Source organism: Sinohyriopsis cumingii, chromosome 4, assembly GCF_028554795.1.
Source record: "Sinohyriopsis cumingii isolate HCF-2022 chromosome 4, ASM2855479v2, whole genome shotgun sequence".
NCBI lineage: Eukaryota > Metazoa > Mollusca > Bivalvia > Unionida > Unionidae > Sinohyriopsis > Sinohyriopsis cumingii.
In genome coordinates, this window is record NC_142964.1 from 108,903,423 (window position 1) to 108,919,254 (window position 15,832).

General features: G+C 38.5%; 1 protein-coding gene across 1 annotated transcript in view; it reads right to left on the reverse strand.

Moving 5' to 3' along the window:
• Window positions 1-15,832, reverse strand: part of LOC149801857 (dual oxidase 1-like) — a 47,430-nt gene that overhangs the window by 9,261 nt on the left and 22,337 nt on the right. Inside the window, exons 6-12 of the mRNA XM_089956861.1 lie at window positions 7,754-7,935; window positions 6,910-6,994; window positions 6,135-6,388; window positions 5,447-5,677; window positions 4,854-4,956; window positions 4,073-4,122; window positions 1,442-1,723 (exon numbers count right to left, since the gene is read on the reverse strand). Of these exons, the coding sequence (XP_089812987.1) occupies window positions 1,442-1,723; window positions 4,073-4,122; window positions 4,854-4,956; window positions 5,447-5,677; window positions 6,135-6,388; window positions 6,910-6,994; window positions 7,754-7,935 (1,187 nt within the window). The remainder of the gene's footprint in view (window positions 1-1,441; window positions 1,724-4,072; window positions 4,123-4,853; window positions 4,957-5,446; window positions 5,678-6,134; window positions 6,389-6,909; window positions 6,995-7,753; window positions 7,936-15,832) is intronic.

A 15,832-nucleotide genomic window follows, 5' to 3' on the forward strand; every position in this document is an offset into this window, starting at 1 on the left:
TGTCTCATATTATCTAGATCAGCCTGCTTAGCTACCGATATAATAGCTTCTCTTTTACCTTTACAAATTCGGCATGTTTCTTTCCAAGTGTCTGGTCTTCATAACTTAAACCTTTTTCGATATGCCCCAGGTATTAGTTCAAAACCTTTCAAGATACATTTCTTAACCACATCATAATCAGTACCTTGTTTTACCGAGAGTGAAGTGTAGTCTTCACGAGATTTGCCAGTACGTACACTTTGTATTAATAAAATCCAATGATCATTTGGCCATTTCAAGTTTTCAGTAATTGTTTCAGAACGAGGAAAAATGGATTGACTTCTTTTTTTTGGAAAAGGGGTATTAATTTGAATTTATAGTTTTCTCTCTGCATTTGCATTTGTATTTCTTTCTCTCTTTCTCTCTATGTGCATATGTATATGCTTTTCTTTTTTTGTCTCTCTCTTTATCTCTAATTCCCTTTCCTCTTTAACTCTCTGCCTCTCCATTATCCCTCTCTCTCTCTCTCTCTCTCTCTCTCTCTCTCTCTCTCTCTTAGTTATATTTCCATCTAGTTTTTTAAATTACAATTCCTTTAAGTTCCTTTCCAATCCATATATAAGTTTTAGTAATCAAAACAAAAGCATTGTCATCTTAAACTTTCAAGCAAGCAAGCAATATAAATTAAATATACGTAACATTCATATGCGACTTTTTCTTCTTCCTCTTTGTCTTCCCCATCGTCGTCTTGTTCTTTTATTTATTTGTTTACTTACTTATGTTATTTATTTTTATTGTTAGTAGTAGTAGTAGTAGTAGTATTGATGATATTGTTATTAAAAAACTACTTATATATTTTCTGTCATTCTGTTTTGGATGCCCTGATTACGTGTTTAATAATTCAGTTATATTATCCAACTTCTTCGCCTCTTTTCGCCTTTTCATATTTATAGGGTATGGTGTAATTTTTGCATAAAATTACGACCGCAAAGACCAATATCCTAGTCCCAGCCTAATTGGTGGTGCATGAAAAATTTGTTCCTTCAAAGAATCTATATTTAATCACAAGATTCGCTTTTTGGATATCGTACAATGTGGACAGTGTTTCTTAAACCAAGTGTACACGTTGTTGCGTTTCCAGTTATATGTTTTCCCTACGTTCTTATTCACTATATAAAAACAAATTATTCGATCTCCGCTGCAATATGTATTTATATGTATCGCCCGCAGTCATTTTCTAAATATTAAGTCTCAGTCTTGAAAAGTGTAAGGAGACCTTGTTCCATCGTAATCACGTGTGTACGCAGTAACGGAGCAGAAACCCATTCAAGCAGAAACCATGGAACTAAACACTGATTTTTCGCTTTCTCCCAATATATACTCGATTTTGCTACATAAAGCTTACAATAGTTGAAGAAGAGAAAGAAGGCCAGAATATGTGATGAAGAAAGTCATAAATTACCCGAGGGTAGTAACTCCGCCTTCAGGATCCGTATCTGCACCTTGCTTCTGTTGAGACTAATTATGTCATCTATTACGTACAAAACTGCCGGGCCAATAACAAACCATGGGAAGTCGGGACTTTGTATCATCTGCATGCTGCCATGGAAAAATGTCAGAAGATATACCGGAATGAACAATTTGTGTGTCCGCCAGAAAGCTTTGAACAGGTAACGTCGTGCGTATGCCGATGCAAAGACGCACATAATGATTACCAGCACGCACAGGAGAATCCCGGTGAATCCTTAAAAAAGAAATATCAGATTGATACAAAACTTGTAACAACTGACGTTTGGATACAGGTTGTAAACAAGATGACGCAAGACATTACCGACTGCGATTTCTGACAAAATTACACTAATGGTGGAGGAAAGTGTCATTTGGTTTTCCTTGAATGATTAGATTACGACTAAAGCTTGCACATTTATTATTTTGGCAAAGATTATATGCGTGCGAGTGCTTATGCATGCGTGTAAAGGAGCAATATAACATACTGTTTACAGATCTAATATCATTTTACAATCTTATAATACAAAAAAAAAAAGAAAAAAAGTCAAATCAGACAAAAATCCTTAACATGCCTTTAATTATGATACAGTTATAAGGTAAACCTTGTACAAAAGTATCTTGTTGAAACTTGAAGTAACGTTTCGAAAATAACATCATTCTAAAACTGCTATTATGTCAAAATAGATGATCAACAAACAATGCTTAGTCTGTTGAATGAAGGAGAGCAACATAACTTTGAATACAAAGGAGTGTTTTCACAAAGAAATGTTTATCTATGGACTTAATAATGAGGAAGTCTCCAATTTCTTCATTGCAAATTCCCATCAGATGATAATAACATATATACTATTACTGCTATCACACCGTTTCTGTATTATAAAATTGTGCTTGTCCACGTTTACGCAGTCTACTTCTGTTGACTACAGGTTAATTTCGAGATAACCATACAATCGTTTAGACTTGTAATTTAGTATTTTACCACTGAATACATAGCCTTGATTATTGTTCAATGCAGATGAAATCGACTTAAGTGTCGGCTGAATATATATGCCTACAGGCATTCTAATAGATAGGCACATATATCTGTCTCTGTAGTGAAATATTTCATCTGATGGTCAATGTCAATTACCGCCATCTCATAAAAAAAAAGGTACCGATGTAGATGTATTAGTCGAGGATTTAGCTTTCTGTTCCGTTACATTAGGATCCAATATATGAAACATTCACCAAATCTTACAAATTCTTCACTGGTCATATTGCTCTTACATAGAAACATGTTTTCTGTTCTGACATCATAATTCTTTCTAATGAACGTTGGCCTTTAAATGTGGTAGGAAATTTGTTATTATCTGTTTATGAAGAAAATAAAATCGAATTGAAAGTTCCATTTGTTCACATCACAAACAAGTTAATTTTGCGTTGTAGGAAGAACCTTGTTTCATGCTCGGCTCATGTTTTTCTTAAACCGATGTGGGTATTTTAAAATACAGTCGCGACATCTTGTATGATCTAGCTATGCTGCATACGAGTAGGGAACAGGATTGAGCTATTTGGCTTTTTCCTATCACGTCAGGCAACATTTCGGTACCGACGACGAGTGTGGAACCGGATTGAGCTATTTTGCTTTCTCCTTGTCACGTAAGGCTATAAGTCAGTACATAGTATTAATAGTCAAACGCAAACGAACCGATAACACTAGATTATCTTCCATATCTTCCAATGAGGTCAGAAAACGTACCACTTCGGACCTAAAGGTCCTATTAATCATATCATGTTGTCTTCTTCCTCCTCCTCCTCTTTTTCTGCGCCTTCTTGAGAACACGTATTCGCGTTTGATTTTCCAAATGTTTCATGTATTGAACATGAGTTTTAATATTGTATTAGCAGTGTATGTTTTCTTGTTATAGTATAAACCGATATTTTCAACACCAGAACAACCGATGTGGTTGCCATAGTGGGCGGCGAGTAAAGAAGAGGAGACATATCTTAAGACAAAAATTACCTTAAAATTACACCATGAAGAGAAGCAATCTTTTAAAGCGGAAAGTATGCCTGTTAAAGTATTTTGTTTAAAGTTTGTGTTTAGAACAATTTAAAGTTTAGACATTTTTTGTTAATGGTGAATTTGATGCATTGGAAAATAAAGGATTAAAATAATAGTATATGCATTATTTATTAGCCCAATGGTAGCTAGATATTAATATTTAATATTAGTTAGACACTAACTTGTGACAGTAACTAAACACGGACCTGTAATAGCAGCTACACACTAACATGTAACAACAACTAGATACTGACTATGTAATAGTAGTTAGACACTACATGTAACAATAACTAGACATTGTCTTCTAACTATGGCTAGACACTAACCTATAACGGTAGCTAGACACTGACTTGTAACAGTAGCTAGACACAAATCTGTAGCAGTAGTTACGCATTGACCTTTAATAATCGATAGAAAAACTCACCTGAAACAGTAGCTAGAAACTAAACTGTAATAGTAGCAAGAAACGTGTAACAGTAGTCAGACACTAACCCGTAACTGTAACAAGACCCTAACCTGCAATTGTAGCTAGACACTAACCTGTAATGGTTTGAAATGTCCAGTATTGAAATGACGCTAGCTCGTGGGTTCTGAAATAAAAAAATATCTCAGAAGTTGCATAATCAATCAAAAAAATAAACGCTTGGATATAAGTAATGTGTTGTTAAAAGTAAATGTTGTCTTAACCATATTTTGATTGTGTGTTACAAAGTCAGTGTAACTTAATTTATATTGCTCTATTATAAATGAATATGTTCTTCTGTACGTATATCGATCTTGACATTTATTTATGTTTCTCTAGCGATCGTTGATTTTAAAAAGTGGACATAATACAGTTTTCCGAGTCTGCTTAAAAAGGATCAAGCCAGTGTCCCTCGATATCTGGAAAGATCTCAATAATTGGGTGATATTATTGGTTAAAGAACGATTTATACTGAAATACACTGTATGCGCAATGAGCCAGTTTTTTCCGGCTAAAGCCAATGCCACATATAGTTTAACAGAATATTATTTTCCAAGATAAAACTATGTAGGACAATCAATAAACATGTTGGTATATTATGCCGGTCAAGAGCTTGTCATGACAGACTTCGTTAGTTGCAATGGCATGGTTATCGTGAAACATCACCAATGAGGACCAAACATATGACCTAAAAAGTATGTGATGTAAAAGCTAAAGTAACTTGCCTCCTTTTTTTAAACACGTAAAGAAAAGAAATACTTCCTTTTGGACATAAGAGACTGGCTTGTGTCTGACTCAATTTTTAATAATTTATAACGGTAAAATATGAATTGTCTGACTTTAATACGATTTTCTTACGCTCTAAAATACTCCCGGAAATAGCAGTTCAGATCCATTGACGCATGCGTAGTGATGTGGTAAAAGTTGAAACCATGGCCGATAACATGGATCACTGTGAAGAGAATTATAAAAATGTTAGCATAACGATTTTACATCTTACATAATTCGCATGTCTCTATCAAGTCTTTAGAAGAAGCAGGAATAAGACGATGTATTCAACTTTGACTCTTTTTAGGATATGCTATGTGACAGGAACTTTCACTGAAATATTGAAAACCATATCTAACACTTTAGATATTTATATTATAGTCAATTAATATATTGGGTGAAGCCCGAAATCACCACTTTTTATGTTCTTATTCGAATTCATTCATTTTAGCGATATATCAAATCACAATGTTTCTCATGTAAAAAATCGGAAATTCCGATTTAACAATGTTAACGATTCCGACTTGAAAGATTGGGTGGTCTTCTATGAGAAAATATTTAAACATCAGGCATTGCCTTTTTTCCATCATTTTGTCTTATGTTATGACAAACATAAAGTAACATTCTACATATAATGTTTTGATACTGATGAATCTATTACATTGCAGTTTAAAGAGTTGTACATGTCAGGACAAGAGCCATATAGGCCACGATCTTGTGGGCAGAGTGTAAGGAGTCAAACGGAAAGAATCGGTGAAGGAATGTTTCTCTGAGCAATGTTATGCAGTTCCGGCACATAGTAAGTAGCAGAGTGGCGTACGTAAAAGACATGGCGCTGGCGGCACCCCGAGTAAATGACACTCCGTAACCAGCGATTCTTCGCAGGCCGACATGTTCCCGTAAAACATAGTATTCTGCAAAATATGATAGTACACTTTATTAACAGAATGAACTATTCTTAAAGGTGTCAGTGTAAACTCTTTCGTTAAAATGTTGCACGGCCTTAGGACAAACAAAAATCAATCTTTATGAATATAACGGAAACTGGATACATCTCATCTTGCTTTTCATAATCTATACATGACTTTTCACACAGGGCAATTTCTTGAAAAGGTTATCTGTAAATTAATAGCCTCCTTTGATCCTTCGTTAATCACATGAGCAGAAGTATTATTCTGTGATTCTAATACAGTCTCCTTTATTGCAAGACTGCGTGGAATCAATCGCTTTTTCTTTCAATGTTAAAAGCCGAAGGAAGCGACAATCTTTATGTGCGTCTTGATAAAAAGGAAATATCTGAATGTGTGTGTTCACATACAGGCCTAACATTTCCCTACCATATCATTGCTGAATTTAGTCAATCATACTTACCGTGTGCACGTTCTAAGAAAAGCCCGAATAGTATTAGTATATACACGGTCATCCAGAATACTTCCAGCCTGAAAGTTTCAAGAAAAGCCTTTACATCGTCCCACCGCTCCATCAATTTAGTATTGGGATGGTACAGCTCGGATAAGAGACCCATTCTCTTTTTGGTGTTGAGAAATGAGTTGTCAGCAGTATCACTGCTAATGGAAGTAATCCGTGGGGAAAATGGATTGAGGTTCAGGTTCGTTGCATTCGTGCTGAAAGAAACGATTAGGACTTCTTGGAGAAACATCGACAGTATCTGTATTGATTTGGACGTGGAAAAATGATTGCACCACAAGTTCAGTTTCAGTGCTGGAAACTACCTATACATTACTTTAAGGGGGGGGGGGGCAAAGCAAAACACATAGATAAGATTAATTTGCAATATGGTATTTTATCTGGGTTTTAGTTATTCCTGTTCTGCCAATGATTAATAATATACATCACAAAAGTAGTGGACGAATTCGACTCCCTCAAGTCACTAAATCTACCAGAAAATAGATGGTTAAAGCACGAGGCATGGTAAGTCACTATAAAAGATAATTGGAATTAAAACCCAGTGATACTTAAAACAATCCCCAAAGAATATACGATTTGCTAAATGTATCCGTATGGTTTAGTATCACGGACCTACTAAGCTCTATTGAAACAAAGTTATGATAAATTGTCCTTGGAATAAGATCCTAACAGCTAATTGTATACATGACAAGGCCATTTCAAACTGTACACATCGTACCTATACTCCCGGATAAGAGTCATTCGTCTTTGGTAATTTTTTGTATACTGAGGTTCGTCGCTTTGATTAGACGATGAACGTGAACCTGGATGTATAAAAACGACAATTAAACAACAAGCTAGCCGTGATTTCAGTAACTTTAGGCCCTACATACTTGTTAAGATATTCCCAATCAAAATCAAATATATCAATACACATAAAATTACATATAGTATAATGCCAGGGACCAATATATAAGGCAAAATATGATTAGTTATAATATCCCAGTAATTATATATATGTGACTACTATTATCACCTTAATGATATATTTCAAACGGAGAATACATTTCATCTTATCATTTGCACACTGATCGAAGCAATGTAAAGTCGGCTCCACTTACATGAATATCGGTTAATTGCATAGATCGCTTAAGTGCATAGCGAAAGTATGGTCCCATTTTATATTGTAAATATACATTAATTCCGCTTAAATGCATACTCCGTTTATATACATTGCTTGGGTCCGGTCCCGAGGCTATGTATATACGCGGAGTTGACTGTATACACGTTATGTAATTTCGATAATAAATTAAACTGAACGAAATCGCATACGTTACCGCAATATGCATAACGTAAAGCTCGCGCACATAAATTCACTTTAAACTCTTTAGTTCTAGTGCAAGAGATCATATTAATGTTTATATATATATATATATATATATATATATATATATATATATATATATATATATATATATATATATATATATATATATATATATATATATGTATATGCATGTATGTATGTATGTATGTATGTATGTATGTATATACGAATGCCGAAGAAAAGATGTACTAACTACCCTCCAGCTGTAAATGTGCCCGCTGCAGAGTGGACATGTACTCTCGCCGGGAGAAGACTTTCTTGAAGTCAGAGAACGTCATGTCGCTATCTTGCCGGAGGCCTAGTGATGAATAAATGGATGAGACAAACTCCTCAATAGTGCCTGTCTCAACACCAGAATCTGACAGGTCCACTAAAGACCTAAAACAATAAAATATGTATGTTTATAACAGCTAGGATACTATTGATTATAATAGATGATACTTAATTTATTTGTCTTTTGCACAATAATAAATCTACCCAAAACGTAATGATGCATTCGACTACATCCCATAATAGAATGTAAGTAGTTAGGCGGGATGCCCTAGGGACTAGGGGATTTTCATTGTAAATAGGTGGTTTGTACCCTGGGGACTATGTAAATTTAACATGGAGAGCACAGAGTTTGTACCCTAGGGACAATGGGAATTTAACATGGGGAATTTTAACATGGATGGGACTATAGAGGGACAATGGAAATGGAACATGGGAGATGGATATAGAACACAGACAATAAACATTTTTTTTAAAAAAAAAGAAATGGAGGCATGAAAGGGAATCTCTTTTCGAGGCACTGGAATGGCCCTGAAAAGGGCCTTTGGTTTTATGTTAACATACCATACTGTTAACATAGAGGGCATCGTTGAGGTCTGCTTCTTGTCCTTAAACTCTGTCTTACTTCTGAACCGTAGATCATCACTCTCTTTAAACAACCTTGTCTTTCTACGTAGATTCTTCTTTTCCACACACAGGTATCCGTCCTCTTGATAATGACTCACGAAGATCGGACGTACATGGGTAAGTCCGTTCTAAACAGCATTGACGAGACGCGAGTTGAAGATTCTACGTCGGTCCACATCTTGGTGATGAGAACAGGTGAAGGAATGCAGCGAACTGCGATTATTTATAGGGAGAGGGAGGATCGAAACGGATTGAGTTGACTGACTAATCCAAACACGCATTACAAAATTCAGTCACCATTTGTCCAATTGGAAAAGAGCAGTCCGTTACGTCACATTCCCTATATAGAGGCACTAGCGTTTGTGTGCAGTAAATTCATGCGACACAGTGAGCATAAACATGGCGCAAATTGAGAAGACAATGAATTGGGGTGCACCGACCGTGGAGACTACTCAAGGGAACCCGGACTTACTTCCAGAAGAGGTGAATTGGGACTTTGTGGATTTTCTTTCGCAAGAATTTGTTCCTGAACCAATACCTTCGCCACCTTCTCCTTCTTTACCACACGTGGAGAATTTTAAACAGAGACAGAAAGAAGAATAGGAGAAATTTATACAACAGCAAAAGGAAGCGGAACAAGCTTTTCTCCTACAGCAGCAAGAAGAAGAGGTAAGAAAGAAACAACAAGAAGAAGCAGCCAAGAAACAACAGGGTGAAAGTTAAACGGTTGCGATACTGTTAGACATTTTAGCGGAGTTAAGAAGTCTGAAACAAATGTATCAGATTTCTTTATTACGACCGAAGAGAAAAAGGCCTTCCCGAGCTAAACAACCCAACTCTGTGACAACACCTACCATACCACCCTTAGTGATTTCTACCAAATCATCAACATCGACAGTACGCAGTCCAGAAGTAGGCCTTGGCCGTGGCAAAGGCTTAAGGCAGTTAAAGTTGATTGCTTCCTACGTTTTGTTGTTTAAAACCCACCAAGACCCAAAGGCCCTTTTCAGGGCCACCCATGTCTCTCGAAAAGAAATAATATTTCAATGGCCAACATCAATTAAAACTCAAAAACCCATGTTTTACCCTTATAGTACGTGTGAATGTGTGAGTGCGTGAGTGTAGATTCTTATTCTGAAAATCAAAACCAAGAGACGCTTACGTTTTATAGACTGTTTATTCTTGTACAAATTTTACAATCCAAATCACAACATAACATTTTAAAAAGTTCATAGGTTTCTTCTTTTGTCTTTCTTTACACTCTCTTTTTTTAAATGTCTTCACTTTCACAGCTTTTTCCTCCTCTTCAGCCTCACTTCCTTCCCTTCTTTTCTCTCCTGTTTCTGTTTTTTCACCTGTCTTCTTTCTTCATCATCTTCCTCTCCATAACTCCCCTCTTCTTCTTCTGGTTCCTGTTGTTTCTTAGGGCAATCTGGAGACCAATGTCCTTTTTCTTGACAATGATAACACGTATCTTGACTTTTGTCTCTTTTAGCCCCTGTTTTGTTTTTTTGAACGGTCTGGACACTCTGAAGACCAATGCCCTTTCTTCTGACAGATATAGCAAGTATCTTGACTTTTATCTCGAAAGGAGATTGAGTAGTCCCTCGGCTGGTCTGAAGAAAATTTTCTGATGACCCCTTGCAAAGCTCTGATGAAAAGTTCGATCTGTGTAGTCTCGTCCATCGTTCTGCTCGGTTTGAAATAAATAGTGGAAGGACAAGACACACACCTTTTATATACGCTGGTCTCTCATGGCTATAAAGTGGCCCATGGTATTTAAACTTTAGTCATTTGACTTTTTGCAGTCAAGATGAAACGATCCAATCCAATCGAGAAGAAAGAAGAAAGTAAGAGGCAGAAACGTGATCTATCGCCTCGTACCATTGCTGAAGTCTTGGCACAAATTCATGCCAGTGATTTTGAAGAGGACATGAGTGAACCAGAATCCAAACCCAGAGAGTCTGCACCTAGCCCATGTTCACCAGTCAACCCTGAAAAGTACTATTCCATTCGAGACACAGAAAAGCGCTCCTTTAGAAAATTTAGAAATACGGCTTACATTTACATAGTGAAGTTTAAAGATTTCAAGTCCGACGTACCGTTAGAGAAAGCAGAGGGCTTCATCACCGAGATGTGGGATTCTTTGCTCACCACACTCAAACACCAATGTCAAGCCAAAGAAAACGATCGCTTGAGACTTTCCATACAACATGACGGCTTGAAATCCCCTGTTTGGGATCGAATTTAGCAGCCCTGCAGAATTGACAGCTTCCAAAGTCATGGACAAGATTCAACACGTGCAACAATCCAATGACCAGTTTGACATCACCGATGGAAAAGCCATACTGGACATGACCCACGTCTCTCCTCCTCAAGGGAGTGCACGCAAAAAGGTCTTCTTGGTGAACGGTCTTCGCATTACCAAAACAAGCCTCGTCCAAATTAACAATTCTCAAGACCAGATGTGTTTAGCCAGGGCTATCGCGGTAGGACGAACGTATACCGACAAGAACGACACGGCAGAATGGAAAAGAGCTTGGGAGAACATTCGAAAATCGAACCGAGCCAGACAACGAAATGAAGCAGAACTCCTGTTACAACAAGCTGATCTGTCCAAAGACACACCCTGCGGCATTCCAGAGATGCAAAAATTGCAAGATGTCCTAGCTCCACGATACACCTTGAAAGTGTACCCTCAAGAAGTGCGAGGGTCTCTGTTGTTTCGAGGCCGAGATTTTAAAGATGGAAAATACATTCATGTCTATCATCACGATGAACATTTCGATACCATTACCAGTATCACTGCATTCCTGGGATACGGTTATTACTGTGAGAAATGTGACTATGGGTATAACAATCGAGAGCAACACAAACATTGTGGATCGAAATGCTCGGGATGTTTGGCCTCTCAACCCTGTCTGGACGAAGGACAAGAACGAGTACATTGCCCTGCTTCTCTGCGCACGTTTGTCAGTCCTACCTGTTACCAACAACATTTGAAGACGCAAGGTTCACAGAAGAAATGTGCTTGTCAACTGCTGAGATTGTGCTCCACGTGTGGAAAAGGCATACTTACCAATAATGCCAAGACACACATATGTCGAGGAAAGAAAAAATGTCACATTTGTCACCGAATCGTGGACTTGGAACATCAATGCTACATGCAAAAATACCAGCACCAACAAGAAAAAGAGGATGGTCACAAGAAGAAAGGGAATTTTATCTTTTTCGATTTCGAATGCATGCAAGAGACCGCCATTCACATTCCTAATGTCTGCGTGGCTTATCGAGCGTGTGAGAAGTTCATTCAAGAACCTATCTTCAGTCATTGCCCTCACTGCAGCAAGATTTCTGGAGGACGTGAAAAAAATTTCGGGCACCTAACACGTTAGCCAATTTTGCCCGATGGGTCCTAGACCCCATCGACAAGACGTGGAGCCAAGAGGACATCGAACGTTACGGAGATTGTCATCGTCATGCCACAGTGATGACTCACAATTTCTCCCGATACGATGGACAGTTTCTTCTCAGATACTATACGGAACATAGTAACGAGCGTCCTAAAGTCACTTTGAACGGAGCCAAAATCATTTTCATGCAAGTGGGACAAATACAGTTTAAAGATTCGATGAGTTACTTGGCCATGCCTTTGAGTCGAATGCCTAAAACATTTGGAATGACAGAAATGGCTAAAGGGTACATTCCACACTTTTTCAATACCGAAGATAATGAACATGCCGTTCTACCCCATTTGCCTGAGGCTCACTACTACGACCCCGACAACATGCGTACCGAACAACGAGAAGCTTTCTACGCTTGGTACCAGGCTCACGCCTCGGACCCTTTTGGCTTTCAGGAAGAAATGCTAAAGTATTGTCGTTCCGACGTGGACATTTTACGGCGTTGCTGTGGAAAATTTCGAGAACTGTTCATGGAACACGACGGGGTCGATCCTTTGAAAGAAGCTTGCACCATTGCCAAAGTATGTTCCTTAGTGTACCGACAACGATTCATGCCTGAAAACACCGTGGCTGCCATCAGTCCTCAAACGACCAACTATGTCAAACGTCAATACTCGGTCAAAGCACTACGCAGGTTACATTACTTGTGCGAAAAGGAAGACAAATGGATTCAGCATGCCCGCAACGGAGGGGGCGAAAAGACCATCGGAAAGTATTCGGCCGATGGCTGGGACTTAGAAAACCCCAAGATCGTGTACGAATTTAACGGTTGCTTATTTCACGGGTTTCCCGTCTGTTACCCTGATGGTGACACTAAAAATCAGTTTTTACAACGAACCATAGAAGACTTGTACCAGGACACTTGTCAGCGATGCCTAAAGTTAGAAAAGCAAGGATACCAAGTGGTGGAAATGTGGGAACACGAGTATGATCACCGTTTGAAAATCGATCCCGAGTTTAAACGCATCGTGGAAAGTTACCAGTTCATGGACCCCCTGAATCCGAGGGATAGTTTGTACGGAGGAAGAACCAATGCCAACTGTTTGCTGTACCAAGCCGACGAAGAGAAAGGAGAAGAAATCAAATACTTGGACGTGTGTTCGCTGTTTACCCACTCACCACATCGTCAGTCGACTCTTGGAAAAAGTCTATCAAATCGTGTACCAGAAGCGAGTGCGACTTCCCAATCACTTTACGTTGCCGTATGGACATGTTGGTATTGTTCTGTATATAAAAAGGGACAATGTCCAAGATCGACGGTTCATTGTGACTACCAAGACCAAGCGAACAAGATGAATCCTTTGAAAGAGACATCGTTCCAGTTTGGGGATTGTAAAATAGTTTTACTTTTCCCTAATGTGACTAATATTGGATGGATAAGACCCATGCATTGCGACGGAAAATGTCCGGAGGAAACCGCAAGTGTCCATGCGGTTACCATTGTTATTGCGTAACGGAATTTGCAGACAAGTGCGATTGTGAGTCTTGCGATGGGAGCGATGCTGTACGTTGTGACCTTAGTGATGCCGTAAAGCATCATGCGAACTTTGTTCTCACTACCCCTATCACGGAAAGTCATCCTGTGCGTGTCAAACCTGATGGATGTGAAAGCGATGCCACTTGTCCTCTTGGACACTTTACTGGGTTTCATTTTAAATGTGGATGTTAACCTTCACGTCTACCACCCTACGGTTGTCATCCAGCCCTGAGCAAACTCCTATTGATGTCACCCTACCCTCATTGAGATCCTGTGAAAGACGAATATTCGTTTCCTGTGCGTTTGCCTGAATACTGCGTCTTTGAAAATCGTCTTCAATCGTTCAAAGGAAAAGGGCCTAAGTATCTGAGAGGACCAGCCCCTGAAGAATAAGCCAGAGCCGGATTTTTCTAGTTGGGAGAAGGGGATAAAGTCAAGTGCTTCAGTTGCGGTGTGTCACTTCACCACTGGGAACCACAAGATTCGGCCTACCTGGTACATGCTCGATGGTCACCGAATTGTCATTACTTACCCTTAGTGGGACCGAGACATTGAAGTAACTTACCATGTCGTTGAAGAAACCATATTGGCTAGGAGTCAAATGTTGGACATCACCGAGACCAGTATTTAAACTTCATTTAAAAAATGATATTGAATCATTACCTAAAGAACTGCAAGAGAAGATTTACAAGGAAGTTTGGCAGGGACTTGCCAGAGTGAAATCTCAATGGGTAACTGTAGAACGTTTGTGCCGAGAAATTCACAAGAGGAAAGTGAAAAAGTCAACCAATGTGTTAGATTTCTCTGGATCAAGGGTGCGTTCATGCTATTATACCGCTTTAGACCGTTTACATCAAAAGATTTCAGTGACATTCTTGGACGTTACCCTGAGAGGCAGTGGTCAGAAATTACTTGCTATGTGGATTACTTTTGCTCTAGGAGAAGATTGTAAATTAAATTGTACAGACTGACCTATTCATGGATACTTTACAAGAGAACATTCGTGGTTTGCCTGTGGAGTTGAGAAAACGCATTTACCGAGAACTGGTCAAAATACAAGTCAAACGTAAAGAACAGTTGCATCCGTTACGTCACCGATTTTTAAATCACTGGTACCTGAATGCTATAAAAGGATTGATTCGTTTGAAAGTGTTTCATTGGCCAGACCTTGATCAACAACCTTTTGGTTCAAAGAAATGGTTTATTCTTGATGATTCTATTTGGTACCAGGTAGACTTACTGCATCAAATTTCAGAGGAAGAAGAGTTAAAGGAATGCCAACATCTTTCACAGAATGTCACCTTAGTGAAAGAGGAAACTTCTGAACGAACTGTAAAGTGCAAGTTAGTGACTAAACCATTTAGATTTGCTACTGGAGTGAAACCATCTCTGACCAGACAGTACACTTATTGTCTACGAGAAAAAAAATTTTTTTAGTATGACCTGTTTATGGATACTTTACAAGAGAACATTCTTGCTTTGCCTGTGGAATTGAGAGAACACATTTACCGAGAACGGGTCAAAATATAAGTCAAACGATAAGGACAATTGCATCCGTTACGTCACCGGTGTTTAAACCACTGGTACCTGAATGCTATAAGAGAACTGATTCGTCAGAAATTGTTCCAGTGGTCAGATCTTGTTCAATACTTCCAGGTCGCCAATGATCGACATGTTCATAATTTTGGTTACTTCGAGATTCACCTAGAGCAACGAATCGAGGAAGAAGAGTTAAAGGATTACCAACATATTTTACGTGGAATCTACTTAGTGGAAGAGGAAACTTCTAATCTAACTCTGAAGTGTAGGTTACAGTTTGGTGCATTTAAATTCCCAACTGGAGAACGAAGATCTCTGGGTAGAAAGTACGTGTATTCCATCCGAAAAAAAGAGATTATAAAAAAACAGGCTGCCATGCCAAGGCCTTTATCACATGTGATTGAACAGATTCCGTGGAAGGAACTCAATGACCATATTCAAACCGTGGATCATTACCATCAATTATTACAAGAACTGTTTCCGTTCAATTTGGGTCGACAAGTGGTGTGTGTCTTAGTGACTTGTTTTCTGGGATTTCGTTTACCAGCCGATTCCTTGTGGACTCTTTACGAACAGTACTTACCACCCAAATGGCCTTAAATGTTCACGAAAGACTCATTTTGCTCAAAGCCTTGCGTTTTCATCTGGATACTTCTCTACCTCTACGGGAAAGAAAAAGATTCGTCAACTTTTAGCTACCGAAGACGTGTATGACGATGTGTGTGTGTAGCTTGTGACTTACACCCCAATTGGACAGATGTACGTGCCTGGAAAAAAAGGGGGTTTTGAGGCTTGGACCCAAGAAGTGGCTTAGTATGCTCGAGAGTTGTGATCCTTTTTTACAACGTCCAAAGAAAAAGCCACTTTTCAATCTGTTTTATTGACAGCACCAGAAGAA